At 40.0% G+C, this 18,603-nt stretch overlaps 2 protein-coding genes across 2 annotated transcripts; one reads left to right on the top strand and one right to left on the bottom strand.

Moving 5' to 3' along the window:
* Nucleotides 1–5,542, top strand: LOC138591991 (Golgi reassembly-stacking protein 2-like). Its single transcript, XM_069662566.1, has 10 exons — nucleotides 1–162; nucleotides 1,863–1,943; nucleotides 2,053–2,256; nucleotides 2,559–2,645; nucleotides 2,727–2,857; nucleotides 3,723–3,855; nucleotides 3,965–4,097; nucleotides 4,251–4,334; nucleotides 4,423–4,518; nucleotides 4,855–5,542. The coding sequence occupies exons 1-10, from the start codon at nucleotides 100–102 to the stop codon at nucleotides 5,076–5,078; spliced, it is 1,236 nt and encodes a 411-aa protein (XP_069518667.1). The 5' UTR covers nucleotides 1–99; the 3' UTR covers nucleotides 5,079–5,542.
* tlk1a (tousled-like kinase 1a) lies at nucleotides 5,357–17,512 on the bottom strand. Its single transcript, XM_069662563.1, is given in 24 exon segments — nucleotides 5,357–6,853; nucleotides 6,950–7,057; nucleotides 7,142–7,253; nucleotides 7,909–8,044; nucleotides 8,160–8,329; nucleotides 8,439–8,528; nucleotides 8,703–8,794; nucleotides 8,884–8,965; nucleotides 9,159–9,256; nucleotides 9,747–9,813; nucleotides 9,986–10,174; nucleotides 10,783–10,919; nucleotides 11,008–11,118; nucleotides 11,308–11,400; nucleotides 11,501–11,587; nucleotides 11,681–11,776; nucleotides 11,964–12,007; nucleotides 12,114–12,186; nucleotides 12,699–12,737; nucleotides 13,587–13,658; nucleotides 13,758–13,879; nucleotides 17,229–17,278; nucleotides 17,280–17,305; nucleotides 17,307–17,512. Coding segments are annotated over 24 exon segments (2,307 nt in total). The 5' UTR covers nucleotides 17,349–17,512; the 3' UTR covers nucleotides 5,357–6,682.
* Between the last annotated feature and the right edge of the window lie 1,091 nt (nucleotides 17,513–18,603).

Raw genomic sequence — 18,603 nt, 5'->3', positions numbered from 1 at the left:
TCGCAGGAAAAACACCGCACTGTACGGACATGACCTGGCGGAGAACAGCTGCCTGCAAACCAGCACATCAAGCTTTCTCATAGACACATTTAGGGAAACATGGGAGGGTCTCAGAGCGTCGAGATACCAGGTGGAGGAACTGAAGGCTACCACGTCCTCAGAGTAAGAGTAGTTTTATTGCAGCATTTGTGCTGTGAAGGAGAGACCTGCTATTAGCTGCAGAGGTGGTAGCTAACGTTTTTGTAAAGAAGTATATATATTAATGCAATTGTAGATTATTTGATAATGTGTCAGAGATGTCTCGCCAATTGGTCAGCTTATTAGCTAGCTACGTGGAGCTGTCAAGATATCACGAGCACTGAATGAGTGCGCTCGTGCTGCAGTGTTGTTACTTTGTTAGCTTTTTTGTTACACCCACCACTCGTTTAGGTAAATTATAATGGATATGTAGGCCTGTTATACGTGAAATGACTTTAGTTATTTATTTATATAATAGTTCATTTGTCAGTTGTTTTTAAGCTGTATGAATTTATTCGACTTAAGGTGGTTAATTAGTTAACAGGCATGCGCAGTCGTTACAAACTTTCAGGATATGCCATGGAGTCGATGCCTGAATAACCGGTGTGGTTACTGTACTTGACTTATGATGGGTGTGTACCTGCATGTCAAACCCCCCCTGGAATTTGTAAATGAAAAGGTGATAGAGGTCTTCATATAACTTGGTTATTACAATAACAGAACACTTTAATTCCCAATTAAATGTGCAGATTATTTTCTCAATTAAATTGCATGCGACATCTAATAATGTACTCTGATAGTTTGCTTTGACTGTCCAGGGAAGATCTTTCTAACACCTCATTAGTGTATTTCTCCTTGTGAGGGCCGGGGGATCAATAAAGTTGATGTTATCTTATCTTCAGGTAATATAGTCTAGAGACACTTTTCAGTATAGAGAAACAGCTCTATCCCTGGCCACAAGGGGAAACATGTTGTGCTTGCAATGAAGTTGTTCTTAAAATGTATATGAATTCTGGAGTATTGACCTTTCACCAGTTCAACACCTTACACAATTATTATATAATAAAATTAAAAAAAATAGAAAAGCCATGTTTGATAGTCTGGTACCTGAAAACATAAGGCATATTTACCTAAAACACGAAACAATAATTGAAATTTAGAGATCCCCTGATCCAGTACATTGGTATCAGCACCCATACTGACTCTATTAAGGGTGTATTAAGAGTACTGGACAACAGTGTCTATGTCCACCTCATTTTACACTTCTGTTTCCACTACCAGCACTGGCTCCTGTGGGTCATGACAAGAAACTGGAATTTCAAGTCACTGGATTCTTGTTCTCTGAATAGCTTGTGCCTTGACAGAAAGCTTATCACATTTTTCTAGTATGTCAGATATCCAAAAATTGTAACACAAATTAATTCATTAAATTCACTATCTTCAGTAGGAAAAATGATACATGTAACAACTAAATATATACTCCCCTTTGAGGAGGGCTGACCCCCATGTTCACTGCTTTCAACCAACTGATTTTTGAGAGAATGAAAGTCTCCATGTCCTGAAATACTCCATCCCTTTTTCAAAATGGTCATGTTTAAGTCGTAATTGAACATATATCTAGTGTTTTGTAAATTTTAATATTTTAAAAGCACTATTATAGAGTTATACACTTGTTAAGCCTGGTCTTTCTGAGAAAGTATAAATCTTCTGCATACTTATCTCGGGTCTCGTTCCCTCAGACTCATTTAAATTGTTTTTTAATCAGGAACCATGTATAACATACATTTAACTCTTTTGCATAAAGGCTTTATTTGTCCTAAGTTATTCCTTGCTGTATTTTACAGGTTCAAGAGAACTCCCCCGGTCACCGTTCAGGACTGGAGCCATTCTTTGATTTCATCATTTCTATTTGCGACACTAGACTGGTAAGTTTACTCTAATGGCCTCAATAATACTCGCTGTAGCTACCGGGCCTGCTCTAGTAAGTCATATTTAAGTGCTATGACATGATATAAATGCTCTGACCTCTCGTAGAACAAGGACAATGACACTCTGAAAGAGCTGCTGAAGATAAACGTGGAGAGGCCCATTAAGATGCTGTTATACAGCAGCAAGACGCTGGCAGTGAGGGAGACGACCGTCACACCCAGCAGCATGTGGGGCGGCCAGGGGCTTCTGGGAGTCAGCATTCGCTTCTGCAGCTTTGAAGGAGCCAATGAAAATGTTTGGCATGTCTTGGTGAGTGCACAGGTTTTACATAGTTTATTTATCTTAAAAAGTAGGAGAATTTTCTCAGGCCACACAGGAACACTTGGATACATGGCTTTCAGTCTACACAGTGTATGAAAAATTGTTATATGCAAACTAACCAATAACTACAGTCGCAAATAGGTGTAGCGAAGTCAAACACACTATATGTGCCCAGACATTTTATAGAGCAAAAGTTCTGAGATGGACATGCTTAAGTGATGTTCTAATAATTTGCATAACCGTTTGTAGAGGCCATTAGTTGACCTAATATTTGACATGTTTGAATCCAGGAAGTGGAACCAAACTCTCCTGCAGCCCTGGCAGGTTTGAGGGCCCACACAGACTACATCATAGGAGCGGATGCCGTCATGAATGAGGTACTGGCTGCAGATTGGTGTTAAGTTTGACTCAAAGTAGGCAACAGGTTGACCTGTCGTGTATCTCTGCTCATTCAACAGAGTGAAGACTTGTTCTCCGTCGTTGAAACCTACGAGGGGAAGGAGTTGAAGCTTTATGTTTACAACACACACACGGACAACTGCCGCGAGGTGGTCATCACTCCAAACGGTGACTGGGGCGGAGAGGGCAGGTATGGAAGTCATGTGTTGCAAATCTGGCCCTGTACTGTTGATGTAGGACTTAACATCTTCTAAACATTAAACTACAATCACAGAAAAAGAATCCCAATTAGCTCACTTTTAACATTGACTCTTCTTTATCTTACCTGATATGAGGTGTTGGTCACAACATTTTACCACTTAGGTTTTGAGTATTGCGTTTTTATGTTGTTCCATTTAAAACAGATTTTCTTGTTTTGGTTTGGGTTTTGTAGTTCTTTGGGTTTTGTAGTTTTACTTTTATTTCCAGGTCCTAGTTCAGTATTTTTAATACTGGCATTCAAAACATGATTAATTATATTTGTAATCTAAATATGGTTCTAATGACAAATACAATTATTTAATAGTATTATTTATTTATTTAAATCTAACAATTAGAATAAAATTTAGTCAAAAAAAAAATCTAGTGGAGTTCATTCCTCGACTGGTCAGGGCTGTTGTGGTTGCAAAAGGGGGACGACACAATATTAAGCAGGTAGTCAATGTTATGGCTGATTGGTGTAAACATACACCTGTATAAAGTATAAGTGTTTATACAAACTTTACTGCAATGACTGTTATGGGGAAATAAAATAAAGTGTTAAGTTAAAGCTGGTTCAATCAAATGATACCTGGACTCCACAACAATAGCATTTTTGTGTAAAACAGTCACTGCATGGACATGATTCGGAATTGCAGCATGCTATTACAACTATTGCACCAGATGTTTTCCCAAAGTTCATTTTGTCACGTCTTGCCACGGGGATCTCAAAGTGAAAGATCTCATTATCTTTAAGGCTACTGTTAAAAGTTGTGATATTTTTCCCTCACAGTGCTGCTGTATTTGTGTCTCCTCAGTCTAGGATGTGGGATTGGCTACGGCTACCTGCACAGGATACCTACAGTGCCATTTTCAGAGGGCAAGAGGATCAGTTTCACTTCACACACTCCCAGTGAACCAGCTCTTACTCCTAAAGACGGCTTCACAGAGGTAGCTCAGAAAGCACAGAGAACTGCATCCACATAAAATCATTCTTTTGAGGCCACGTGGGTTCCAGATCGTTGAGATATTACTAAGATGAAGTGATTTTGTTTCCCAGGTCCATCTCTCTGCTGTCGTTCCAACCGTTCCAATTGCCGTGTCTTCTTCTGCATCGGCAGGATTAGAGCAGCCTCTCACTGGATTGTCAGTCAGCTCTGACCCGACCTCAGTCGTTACCAGTCTACAGACAGGTAGATTACTATCGCTTGATCAAGTTTCTTGATAAAAGTTTGTTTGGAATTTTCGCTTAAGACATCAGAAGTGAAAAACTAGATAAAGGGTGCAAGCCAAGAGACACAAAAATACCTCTCATCATTGTTCTGTTGATATGTGACTTGTTTCAGGCACTCCTACTGTCCCACTGTTCAGTCAAGTCCCCTCCTCACAAAGTGTTCCCCTGTCTGTCAACCCTGCTGCCCCACTACCAGGTGAGTAGAAATGAGAGGTAAAGCCAAAATTGAATATCATTCTGCTTACAGAGCATCATCTAATATATATATAAAATGTGTTGCACAGGTTTAATGCCCTTACCTGGAGGTCTTCCGCCCCTTCCCAATTTACCAAATCTTAATATAACCTTGCCAGATGTGGGCCGTGCATTACAACATGCAGGTATTGTTTTTTAGGTTCATTGTGAATAATCTAAAATCATAAAGTTGGTGTTATTTTAGATATTTTTTTCAAACCAGGGATGAATTAAGTGTACTAACAAATATTGCATGTGTAGCAATAGCGTAATACAACTTATCTGTGATATACACCTCCATTGGTGTCTACAATTAATACATCAATGAGCCAGAAAGACTAAAGAACAATCACCTTAAATGCAAGGTGGTAACAAGTTATCACTAAGGTGCCGATGTGAGATGTGTTATTCTTCTGCAGGTATTGACTTAAGACACCTATGCAGTTGTACGTTACATTTCTTTTTTGCGTTTTACTCTCCAGGTCTTCCACCTCTCTCCCTGCCTGGTGGGGTCCCCGATGTAACTATGCCCCCATCTGACTTCACTCTTCCCCCCGTCACTGCTAATGCAGCTGCTGTAACACAGGATAACACAATCCCCCCCTCCTCTATCCAAATGAACAGTTCACTGCTCAAAACCCCCATCCCATCATCGGTGACCACCTGTGAATCCATAAATATCACAATGACTGCAGACTCATCTTAGCAGGGAGCATAAATTGAGATCTTCATTAAATACTGGAACTACACTGCTGCTATTCTCACGTGCAGCAAAACCAAAGTTTTACTGTGAATGTGTGACCATTTACTGCGGCCCTGCCCTGAAGCGCAGTTTGCTGACAGCGGTACAAGAAACATAATCTTTCAGCAATTCAAATATACAGTTGGTTGCAGAATAAATTAAAAGTGTCAAATATGTGAGGAAACAGGTTTCAGTATCCTTATGAATATCTTAATCCTTTATTGATCCTCAGAGGGGAAGTTCAGGAGAGTTAGTCAGAAGTGTGATTGATAAGGTCTTTGGGATGAGAGGGGGCAGTAACTTATACTACTGGGGATTTTCTTTTAAAAAAGTTGACTTGCTAAAGAACCGTAGCCATTTAATATAAAAAATGGTTTTGGTTTTTGTACAAAAATATTATTTAAGTGAGACACCATTGCCTTGATTAAACTAATGTATTTTCTTTATCTCTGCCTCTGCTTTGTATTTTAATGCGCACCTCTGAAGTGGTTTGTGTTGCGAGCATCCTCCATTCACCTTTCAACAATGCAGTACCAAACAAAGCCACTAGGTGTCAGTATTATGTCAGAGTATGGAGACATGCTGGCCGAGTGCACCCGAAAATTCCCAGTGTATCATCAGGTGGCGAGTATGGACGTTAGCATCAAAATGAACAAGCGAATATGTTCTTCTGAACCATTCAGTGGGAGAGAAAAATGTTTCCTGGCGTTTATTATTCACTCTTAGCAGAACTGCACAATTTGTACCCGAAGAGGAACATACAGCCCTTGAAAAAGTAAGAGCGTCAAAGCAGCATAATGACACAACCCAGGAAACTAGTTTTACATGGGGAAATTTGAACTTTGTACATATTACTGCTGCAATTTGAAAATTCACCTGTACAGCATATACAGTTTCCAATTTATGTTAATTAATATTCCTGCATAGGATTTTATACATTGTCATTTTTCTACATTTGGTTACTTTGTGCATTAAACGTAAGAACGCTGCCCCACCCTACATCACTAGATGCCACTTGTATGCTACACATTACATTCTCATGGCTAAGTAACTCAATTTAAAGCCTAACACTTGTGAAAAACAAAACATTTAGCCAAATCAATAGTGAAACCTTTGTTGTTCTATATAACTGCCCTCTCCTCACAGTAAATTAACGTCTAGCAGCTGAATCATTTGCACCCTGGCAGGACCATGTTATTAAATCTAATCGGCTGGCTGCCAAGTCTCCCTTCGGCCCTTTAAGGCTTTATCCGTCTGCAACATCAGAACAGAGAGTCCAGTCACATTTTCTTCAAGGTACGTCGTCAGTTTCAGTGCTTTTGTCGGACCCTCAAAAGATCCTTTCATCCATGTCCTTTTAAAAAACATCCCTTCCCCGTCCCTCCATTGATCAAGCCCTAGTAAACAAGAAGAAGCCTGGCACGGGTCAGAGGAGGCCAGTTAAGACCTCCCCACCTGTGTCCTGCTCCCCCCGTTTCTGGCTGTTCCTTCTCTCACGAGCCTGAAGCTCAGCAGGCGGAGGGAGCCACTTGGTCAGTTTGCCTTGTCTTCGTCACAGTACGAGGCTGTCAGTATGAGATGATACTGGAGGAGGCAAGTCCTGAGCTAGCAGCACTCATCTGCAGATTTCCGGAGGAGCTTGACCTCCGCATGTGAGGGAGAAGGTAAGGGTCGCTCCCCATTTGGTGAACGTCAACCCGGTCCTCCTTCCTGTACGCCAGGCACCGCCTTATGAAGGCCTGGAAGAGGAAGGAATAAAATGAGATATTTGCAGACCAATCATCTGTGATGTGGCGTTTATTTTTGCCTTAGTAAGTCTCTTTGAATTGACCTACCTTTGCTTCATTAGTGGAAACAGGCTTGACCGGGAACTGTACATCTGTAGCTTTCAGTATGGTGTTCTCCTGCAGGATGTCCTGTTGCGACTGATTGTGGCCGAAAGGCTGAAAAAAGGAGGAGCAGTTCTTAATCATCATGCAATAAATTACAGAAAAGCACAAGGGTAGGATCTGTTTTGCCCTCCTTACCTTCCTTCCATAAAGACACTGGAAAAAAATAACGCCCACAGACCACACGTCCACCTTGTTGGAGATCTTTGGAGGTTCTTTTCCAACCACAAAACATTCAGGAGGCAAATACCTGACCAGAAAAAACACAGGTGTTAAGTGTCTGAAAGAAATCTTATTTAAGCTATGTACTTATATGTCACTTATATTTCGTTACTTCATAAATATACTGCACTTTTTTTTTAAAATCAACTACACACATATCTCAATTTTAGGGACAGGATAACCAGACGGGATAACCAGCCGTATTACTTCTGCCACTTGTTGCTAGTACTGGCAAACTTGTACTTATAGTGGAGTATATGTACAGCTATTGTAAGGTAGTTAAAGGAGCAATTCGCCCCCGGAAAAAGCCGCCGTTAGTCAAAGCTGGTGTTCTCTGTAATCGATAGAAGCAATAATATAGCTGTAGAGAAAGTTGTACGAACAGCTTGTGGTTTCGCCCATTCTACATTCCTACAACACCCAGCGTGCATTGCCCTCTGAAAGGAACGTCCCACGTGAGACGCTGGAGTGAAATATACCATTTCAAACCTGACAATTTTGAGACATGACATCAGAGGCGGGCGTCCTAGATTGAGGAAGTGTAGTTTAGCAAGCTCCCTGGCCTCCGCTAGATGACGCGTTTTACGTAGTCTGGCGGAGGTTTTCCAGAGCCCAAACTGGCCCTTTGACTATCTTCATACTTTCACTACTGTCCTTATACTGTATGTGATCTGTCTCCTCACCAATAAGTCCCTGCACCCTGTGAGGTCAAGTCCATCCCATCAACGCCATAGTTGTCGTCATCCATGATTTTGGACAAACCAAAGTCAGTGATTTTGATTTCCCCGCAGGCTGTGCCGTCCACCAACAAGATGTTGCCTTGAAATCAGAATAAAATAAGTCAGCACTGGAGAAAACAATCAGTTCTTCTTCATTAAATCAGATTGAAGCATATATGCTCTTGAATTGACGCTTGTTTGGAGGGTGTTTTTACCTGGCTTTAGATCATAATGGATGATGGGAGGTTTGATTTCATTCAGGTATTTTAGTGCGTTTACAATCTGCATGACTATTGACCGTGCCTCCTTCTCCGACATTAGCTTATGCTGCTTCAAGTAGAAATCCAAGTCGTTGCCTTCGCAGTACTCCATGACAGTGCAAAACCTATCGAACGGGAAGAAAACACTTACTTAAAATTATGGAACAAATCGAGCAGAAACCAGCTGATAAAGTTCTTTAGATGCATGAAGGAGAATCCGTCAAGTGCACTAACGTGTCTGTGTCCAGTGAGAAGTAGTCGTAAAGTTTGACGATTCGAGGGTGGTCCAGCTCCTTGTGTATTCTGTACTCTCGACATGCATGCCTGTGGAGAGGAAGGCAATTATGATTCTATTAGCAACCAAAGCATGAAGGTGCAGGTGCTCTAGCGCTGGAGCATATGGAGAGGAATAACAATAAACTGAGAGCAGAGGATATCAGAGCAGCTCATCTAGAATACCGCAGGCGAGGTTACATATTTCAACATGAGCCAACATACTTGTGATAGTTCTCCTTTTTCTCTTCTCTCCAGTTTTTGTTAAGTTGGTGGATCTTCACAGCAGCGTATCGTTGCTCAATCAAGTCGAAAGCCTGCAGAACGAGTAAACAAAGAGTTTGCTTAAATTGGAAAAGCAACACCTGCTACTTCGTTTTGAAACCTGTAACTTTTAACGACTTACCTTGTAAACTTCACTAAAGCCCCCTCGTCCCAGGAGGTGCAGGAGCAGATATCGCTCATTCAACGTTGGGTGATCTTTAAATCTAAAAAAACCAAACACACATTAGACACATTCTTCTGCTTTCATTTGGCTGAGCTGAAACATGACCAGACTAGAGAGCTTCATTCAGTGGACAGTTACTTAATAGAAACACTGCGGTTCGGGATACTGGCCGTGTGTGCGCTCGTGTTCCAATGTCATCGCAGTAAGTGTGGAAGAAATTGATTCAGACTCACTGTGAGCTGTCTTCGTTATTTATTCTCTTCAGCTCCCGAATGTGAAGGTTGCGCACTCTCTCCAGACGCTCCAGCTCCGCCTGGATCTCTGCTTCTTCCTATAAATGATTCAAGCACACAAACACACAAAAGCACACAAGGAACTTCAGAGCTCTGACTACAAGGAGAGGGGCTCATCGAAACGCGCACACAGCCGACTAGTTCTGTATTAAATATTAACGGATGACTTGGTACGGAGTCTGTGAGTCGTTGCTTGTGATGCTTATTCATCGGGAAAACAATGAATACATCGACGATCTACAGGCTCAACCCATCCTCGGGGTGATTCACACAACGGAGCAGTTGTTCAGCTCGAAAAGCAGGAGAATCAATGTTCAATTATCTTCATAATGAAGACAAAGATTTGTCAAATTAAATAATTTACCGCCTCCAATTAGGTTTAACTTCTAAACTGTGCCCTTTATCCTTTTATGTACCGGGGCCTGGGCAAACTGAATAACTTGTGAATTACATTTATAAAGGTCAAGGGCCAGACAAATCGAGGCATTTATGAATAAATGGTTGCTGCACGGTCAGCATCGGGCAAACCTTCTTTAGATGTCCAAGTCGCAGTTTGAAGATCTCTTCCTGTTCGTGGTACTCTGCTAGTGTCAGCCTGAAAAGGATGAGAGACAACATTTGTTCCTGTAAAGAACATCTCCATGTTTACTGCGTCTACTACAGCCAGTTATTTAGTTACAACAGCAGCAAATGAATAAACCAAGATGATACTGAAATTTGAGAATGGCTGTATTAACATCTGTTATTTACAAAAGGCCTGAACTTACAGCTGAGGTAGGCTGGGTTTTAGAAAGGGATCACTTTCCGCTCCGTTCACGGCCTTGGTTTTGCGTTGCTTTGGCTCCGAGTTTGTGGTTGGGGCTTGGGAGTTGCTGGAGGATGGAGGTTTCCTTTTTGCTAGTAGTTTTCTTTGCCTCTCGATGTCCTCTCTCTGTTGGTTTATCCACTCTTGCTGTCTGCGGATAGAAAGTGTGCATTTTAGTTAAATGAGAATACTAATGTACATAGTGACAAAACACTTAATTTGATGCCATAACATAGATGATCAGCAAATATGAAAGCCCTAACGTTATAGCATCATGATCACCAATGCAGCCACCACCCTCACAGCAATCAACGTTATCGTAGGCTGCCAGCTACCGCTAGCTACAGCCCCGCTAGCTAGCAGGATTGCAAACTCGACAGGGCGAAAACAGATGGTAGGCTGTAATTTGTGTGTTTTGGATTTGTTTTAAATGAAAATACATTTTAAAAATTGTTGAAATAACTTGTATACACGTTTTTTATTAATAAATAGCTATAGAAAACCTTTTCCCCTCTGGGATACCCCCAGAAACGGACTGCATCTTATATTCTGGTGCGACTTATATTCTGGATTTTACAGTAGTTAAATCTCATTCTCAAGTTTGTGCCGCAGAAGTTTGATGCTCTCTGAACACAGATGAAGAATAGAGATGTTCAAATATGACTAAAAGGTAAGTTATAAGTAACAAAAAAATAGGTAAAAACAACATTAAATTTAACATGATCAATAAGACAGACAATGCCACTTAAAGCGTCTTACTTCACAAGGTTTTGGAAGGCATAGCCGTCAGTCCACTGCTCTGTGAATGAGGCTCCATGTCTCACTGTAGTGAAATGACCTAAACGAAGTCTGTCCTGCATGCTCTTCTCCCGACAGGCCTGCTTCTCCTGGGTGCTCTAAAAAACAAAACTTGGGTTAACATGCGGGTTTGACAACACAAGAATACAAGTGTTCACAAAGTGTTAAGAAAATCAATCCATTTACCTTTTCTATAAGCAACTTCTTGCTCATGGTGATGCATTTATTCAAGCGTTCCTTGTACTTTTCAAGTAATTTTTGTTGTTCATCTATCTGTCTCCTGAGATCACAATTTGCCTGTGAAGCAGAAAAAACTTAATTAGCAGCTGCACATTTTTTTTCTTCAAATCCACTAATGAATCAAAATCTAAGAAATGATGATTATTTAAAAAGTTGGCCAAACATTAGACAATTTGTTTTGCACTGTAGTCACATGGCAGCGCAGTGAAGCCTTTGTGTAAGACAGAAAACAGACGGTCTCCTTACCCTTAGCAGATCGTCTATTCTGCCCTCCTTCTTCTCAAGGTCGAGATTCTTAGTGCTTTCAAGGGCAGCCAATTTCAGCACTGTGAGGTCAGTCTAGAGAGGAAACAACAACACAAAAGTTGTTAAAAAAAACTGTAAGTGCAACAACAATGAGTTTGTGGTGTCTAGTTGATATTAAAATCACCCGACTCACCTGAACAAATTTGACTGCTTGTTGCTTTGGATGCATAATGTGGTCCCCAAAAGACAGACTAGTAGGAGATGAGCTATTTTGTCTAACCTGCAACAGAAGAGACGACACGTCTTCTATGACGGTGCTCAACCAAATGAAACAGCAAAAGAGATTCTGATTAAAAGCGATGGGACAACTTACAGCTGTGCCCTGAGCGGAGTGGGAATGTGAGTTCTGGGGTGAACGAATCACAGGTGGGAGACCTCTCACAGGACTGGACCCATTTCCTCCCTGGAACTAAAAAAAGGTTAAGAGAGGAAAAGTGACATTAATGGCTTAAATTTGATAACAGCAGAACCATCACACGCTGTTCTTTCCAAGACAGGAAATTGATTACACCTCAGATATTGAAACAATAATACAGAACACATTATTCGTTCAGAACTTCCTTTCAATCTATTTAACAGCAAACAAAGAAACTTACATCGAAATAATCACTTATTTTGGGTCCTCGCGCGATTGATTTCCCTGTGAAAGGAAAAGAGGAGAAAGAGGGAGATTTTAAGGGAACTATTTTAAAGAAACACTGCGAGGAGGTGGTACAACAGAATGAGCCAAACGCAAAGACACCGACCTTGGCTGCTCTCTGACTGGATCTCAGGTTTCCTTTTTCTGCCTCTGGTTTCAGACTGTTTCTTCTCTGGGGTCTAAAAGAGAAAATGTATACAACAATGTTGTATTAAACAAGTACTGCACAAAAAGCTGTTGTCAACACCACAAAGACTAAATAAAAGATAAACAAATAAAAATGTTAATATTTTTTACCAACTTGACATTTAACTGAAGCTGCATTAAACAATTTTTTCTGCTCGAAACAAATGACTTCCTGTAACTTGAAAGATTTTAGCCAAAACAATTATTTTACTTTGACTTCTGTAGCTGCTATCATAGCAATTCATAGTCACAGAACTGACTTTTCTAATAAAATATATTCTGAATTTTTTTTACAATTGAAAAAGGATACAAGTAAATGCTGAGACAATTAAAGCCCCCGTAGTTTTTGTTGCATTTAATCTCCACTTAAAACAGCCCTTCTTTCCTTTAAACATGAAACTTTAATATCATTACTCATTGCACAGCAATCACTGCAGATTGCAGTCTTTAGCGTCACAAGGGCACTTGTAGGACAATTCATTTCAATATTTCATCATAAACCTACCGAATAAGCAGGGGAGCTGCCTCTTTTCACATCTGACCCCTATGAAGTCAGACAGGAGAGAGAGTTCATTATTACAAATAGACGCCTAAAAACTCGTACTCGTATTGATAATGTTTTTTACAACAATGTAATATGTTTCTAACATTATTATTCTTTTAGTTCTTTCAACAACCGTGATCAAAACAAGCCCATCAGTAAAGTCGAGTGTGTTTACATCTGTTAGAATGTTATAAACAGGATAAAAAACAGGGTGAATTATAGAAAGATGAGAAAGAAAGTGTTTAAAATAAATACATTTAATAAAGTGGAACACAAAATAAAAATCAGCAAATTGTTTTCCCCATACCCTCTCTTTATAACAAACTACTATTCCACACCTGTTGACAAATGTCTTGACTACTCAAAGTTCATTCAGAGTTGCCAATTGTGCCTCATTTTATGCATAGCAGTGTGCAACGGTTAACTCAACTGCTCGAAATATGTTACTGCAGCATTAGATGTCATTAAGATAAACAATAGTACAACAGCAAAACGAGACAAGGGGCTGCAGAGGTGTGTGTGCTGCTACAGCGTACAGGAAGAACATAAAATATGAACAGGGAAATCCAGCTGAAGGCTTATTATCACAGGGACACAGCAGGGGGATGTTGCAGATGCAGTGGTCTTATTGAGATGAATAAGCAGGTCTTAATGCAGTCTTATACACAACTTGATGGTAGTTTAAGGTGTGTTATATATGCATGCAGAGGGGCCCAGGGTTATGTAGCCAACTGACAAACAGTTGATATAGGACATCTGCTCAAGATCTGTCTTTGTCTGGAGACCCTCAATAATTACGCTTGCTCTACTTAGTTTGATTATTCAGGTATATAAAGGTAGTTCGTTTACCTCTGATTCCTTGTCACTTGAGGATCCCAGGCTTCCAAAACTATGATTTGAACATTCATTATTGGTCAAACCCTGAAACAAAGAACGAGGTTAGAATAAGGCTCAACGTGGAAACTTATACTATTTTAACTCATTATGTACAAACTCTATCATAGCCAAATATTTACTCACTTTGGTTCCCCCGCTTGTGCTGCCAGTGCTTCCCCCTGTGCTCCCACTGACCCCGCCCATAAAGCGAGCCTCCAGCAGCTCCTGTCTCCGGGGGTCCAGGCTGTGCAGCTCCTCCATGGTGCCTGGGAGGATTAGAAACGATTCACAGTGTGTGTCAGTTATTCAAGGATCAGATTAATTGCAGCCTTTCAATGCCCACTCAAGAGCAGATGACACAGTATAAATAAGCTTTCAGCACAGTTGTGATACACGTAACATGTCCTGACAGGTGATATTAAAGTCTGGACCAGAATATAGGCCAAGACCAAATTCATGCCCATTCCCCAGTGGCAAGACAAGTTTCACTCTACATTTGTGCAGCACTGAGGAGATGATTAAGCGTTTCATTGTTTACTCTTTTTTACCACCAACAGATCTAATACTACAAGAAAAAATGATAATGTATTACTAATAGAAACGCAGAATAGAAGTTCCTCAGTAACCAGCATTTCTGTGCGACAGACATTATCCTGAGAGTCTGAGAGCAGCCTTTCGCCTGCTAGGCAGTGATGAATAATGCGCTGCTGTGGGACTGTTATGTGAGCTCCCTGGGCTTCGGTGTTGCTGCAGACTCAGAGGGGTCTGCCTACTAAACCTGTTCTCTAATGAGACAACCATTTTGAATCTACAAAAGGAATCCATTTAAGTAGGAAAAAAACATAACAATGAGATATCCTTTTTAATGATACAAACAGGAGCACAGCAGCTACAAACAGAACCTATTAGTGGGTCAAACAAAGGTTCAAATGTAGACAAACTCTCATGTCCATTTAAAGCCACACACAAATTAACTATGACAGCAGCACATCAACTGCAACATACCAGCAGGAGAGGGAGAAATGCAGAGGTGAAATACACCTTGCTGACCGGAGAAGGCACAATATGATACCATCTCATTCAATACAAGATGTGTGATTTCAGGTCATTGTTAGGCGGGTTAGGTGGGTTTTTTAACAGTTCCTTAGGGAACCAACACAGAAATGACCAACAATGGAAAAAAGACAGAAAAAACATCAACTGTAATCAGTCAATCAATCGCTCAATAAGGAGAAGTTGTAGTAAGGTTAATACTACATGTGTGTATGCAACATCCACATCTTGTTTAATGTATGCAAATAAAACAGAAACTAACTTCTGCATGCATTTCAAAATTGTCTTTGACCTGACCTGCATTTGAACCAGAGTTGTCAGACCATTTGAGTGATGCAAAACAGAACTTAGGATAGTTTAACAAAAGGCCATTCATCCTCTAAAACAAAAACATTCCCTACTATTAAGTTACATGTCGGAAGGCCTCTATCAATATCATGCTATTTCTAAAGTATGCCAAGCAATATCTTTAAAAAATAAATAATATGCACATCTACTGATGCATTTTAAACCATCGAGGACTGGTTCATATGAGACAGCCATCGCTGTCACTTAACACAGAGTCCAGGCTGCAGTGTGGTTCATGCAACTCACTAATATAAACATGAGACAGAGACACAGAGGGTTACATCAGGCTTCATGATCAAATGACCAGTTTCTTTCGGATCTTCACTTAGGTCCACACACACAAGAGCTCTCTCTGTCGCTCCCTCTTCCTTGGCCAAGCCAGTGTGGTACATTTAAATATTATTTAACTTATATTCAGTGCCCTGGCCTTTAAGGTAGCCATGGGGCAGTTTAAAACTAGCTAGACCAAGCACAGTCTCGTAGCTGGCTCTAGCCAACAGCATAATATGATTTTCCCTGGTACACTAAAAATCACATTAACAGTCTTCACTGTACCGAGCTTCTTTGTGTGAGTTAGAATAAAAACCAATAGTACAAATCTGAGATATAATCACACAGCACATCCATTTCCTGTATTTCCTCTTCCTTAACGATCTAAGTTGAGAAACCAAAACAGGCTTGTGACATTTCCCATCATGAGTCTCTGAATTTGAGTCAAATCAAACTAATGCAACTAAAGACAGTCTGTGATTGCTGCACCTATATGAGAGAAAAACTTTGCATGCAGGACTATTTTCCAACGAGTATCTACAGCAGCACCAAATATTTAGCCCTGTAATGACCAAGACATACAGAGAGCAGTTTGCTGACTTGCTTTCCAAGTTGTCTCCCAGAATGTCTACACCAGTTTCACATCAAAAATACAAAATCAGCTGTGTGGTTTTTCTCAAGGATTTCCCTTTGTTTCAAACATGAAGGCCACAGTGCATGACTATTATCTATATCTAAGCCCCTGCGAGAACAAGTGGTTGAACCCTTACAACCCTTGCTGTGGATGTCATTTTAACTCTGTGCTGCTCAGCAGTGACCACCTGTTTATGGCAGACACATGGAAATGTTGAACAATCTGTGGCATAAACTCACGTGCAGTACTTTCACATAGGTTCACTCATTGACATAGCTTTAAAAACAACAACACTAACAACAACAGTCTCCACATTTTTGTAAATGTAAGAGTGTCACACTGATGTAGGCAGCCATCACTGATTAATGTCAATCACTGCATGGAAAACTGACAACACAAAGAAATGAAGAAGCTACATCATTCTCCATAGATATGTAGAATTCGTACATGACTACAATATCAAATAAAACCTACTGAGGATGCAAGAATGTGTGAATACCATAAGTGACACTTAAACACTTAAATTAAAAAAACAAATGAGCTCCATTTATTTGATTGCTTTTTTACAGAATGCTGCTTCTTTGGGGGGGCATTTAGCAGTGCATTATAAACACTTAGCGCTTTAGTTCAAGATAATAACACTGAGAGGTCAAACAAGGCTACCAAACATCCAGTGCAGTAGCATCCTTAGCAGAGTGCTATCTTAAAGACCATATCTACCCCTAATGTTACATACATACTGTCATGTTTAATGCTTATATACGGACCTTGTGATGATGATTAACCTCAATTATAGTGATATTGTGGACATTATTTGTAGAGAAACATTTAAGTGAACACACAAAGGACTGCTAACAGTACGATGAACACCTAACTTATGCATTGCTTGCTGACATGTCAGTGATATACCGTAAACCATTGACAAAAAGCTTTATTCTTTAATGCATTTTCCTGTGTAACGATATTCCTACATCTATCTATGACTTGAAGCGTTTGCTTATAGCAGCAGCGTGCTTAAAGACGGATGCACCGACTACAGCTGTAACCTTTCAGCTCTGATAAAGGTTTATCACCATTATGCACGTATTTGTCTTTAGGTTACTGCCCTGGCCTGAGCACAGAGAGACGGTCCTGTGTCCTCGGTGCTACCAGCTAGCCACACAGGCTCCATTGACTTTGGATCTGACTGTAACGTTAGCTAGCGAGCAGGTTTGCTCGGTCATTTTAATAGAATTTCCTTTCGTTCAGCACAAAACAGACAAAACGAGCAAGTAGTAAAGATATATACGTCTTAAAATGTTTCACGATACCTTCCTGGGCCTTCACCCCTGCCGCTGTATGTTGCTGAAAACACAGTCCGTGTTGGGGACGTGGAGAGCTGGGACCAAAGATGGCGTCCCCTCCAAACTTCCACTACTTTGGACACTCATCAAGCTACTTTTCGTGTGTCGGTTAATCTTTCACACACACTGTGAAATTTACCGACTGACATACCACAGTTGTTTTGACACGGGTACAGTGACCACCACTGGGTGAAAATGTCTAATTATTATCTGTTTTAGGGCACAAACCTCTTCACACCTCGGCAGTACGTCCTGACTCCAGGGCCACCTCTCCGTCTTCAAGTGGTTGCCTATGAAACGTCACGTTCACGCAGCGTGTGCAACATTCTTATCGCGAGGGTGATACATGTTTTCTTAACGTCAATTACAACATGGAGAACAAAATATACAGTTATATCAACTCAAACTACTCGTGAGTCGTGAGTAAGCAAAACAACATTTTGTATAAAAGTTGTACCACTGGAAATTGTCATGTTCAAAACAAACAAAAAAACCCCAGCAGTGTTTGACCCTCAAGGAATAAAATAACTCTTGCTTGAAATGTTATGGAAGCCAATTTCAGCCAAAAACATTCAAGTCATAAGAGATATTAAGTTATAATTCTGAAACTATGAGTAGCAATTTTGACTGAAAAATTTAAACCAATTTAAGAGATACTAAGTCAAATATAATTGTCATATTAGGCTATAACCCATTTCATAACAGAGTTTCTTATTATGTTGACCTACTAAATGAAAATGTTGATGTACTTTTGCATAATTTAGACATTTGTATTCTTCTACAGCTGTCTGACAAATAAAGTTATTTTTCAGGAATACAATTTGGGATTTTGGAAAAATGGATTGTCAAAAAGCAAAAACAAGGCAGTTTTTATAAACTCATGATGAGCTGATTTTGTAGAGATGTACAATTCTCACAGGACAGTTATGCTTCTAACATATGATGATCTATTGAATAATGTCTATTGCTGTACAATAATTCTAACTGTACGGGCACTACTTAAAATACCAAATACAACAAATATGATAGTAAACGCTTACAGGGACCCTTTTTCTGCATAACTTGGTGGAGTATTTTTCCAGAATGTTATTTATATTTTTTACTCAACTAAAGGATCTTAATACTTCTTCCAGCACCAAAAACTCATTTGGCTCTTCTCTTCTGTAATATGTAGCTTGTAACTAAAATATGAAAATAAGGGGGATTTCTATTGCATGTTCATTGTATTTCCCACTGTGGATCTAAAGCATATTCATACAGGGATCTCAATATAAAACCTGATAACATCACAAGTTTGTTTGATTACATTTTTTGTTTATTGTATAAAGTTTTGTTGTACATA

Source organism: Semicossyphus pulcher, unplaced genomic scaffold (assembly GCF_022749685.1).
Source record: "Semicossyphus pulcher isolate SPU_LCO1_2020_fin unplaced genomic scaffold, fSemPul1.0.p SCAF_15, whole genome shotgun sequence".
NCBI lineage: Eukaryota > Metazoa > Chordata > Actinopteri > Labriformes > Labridae > Semicossyphus > Semicossyphus pulcher.
The sequence above is the reverse complement of the archived record's forward strand: the minus strand, read 5'-3'. Positions and strand labels throughout refer to the sequence as shown.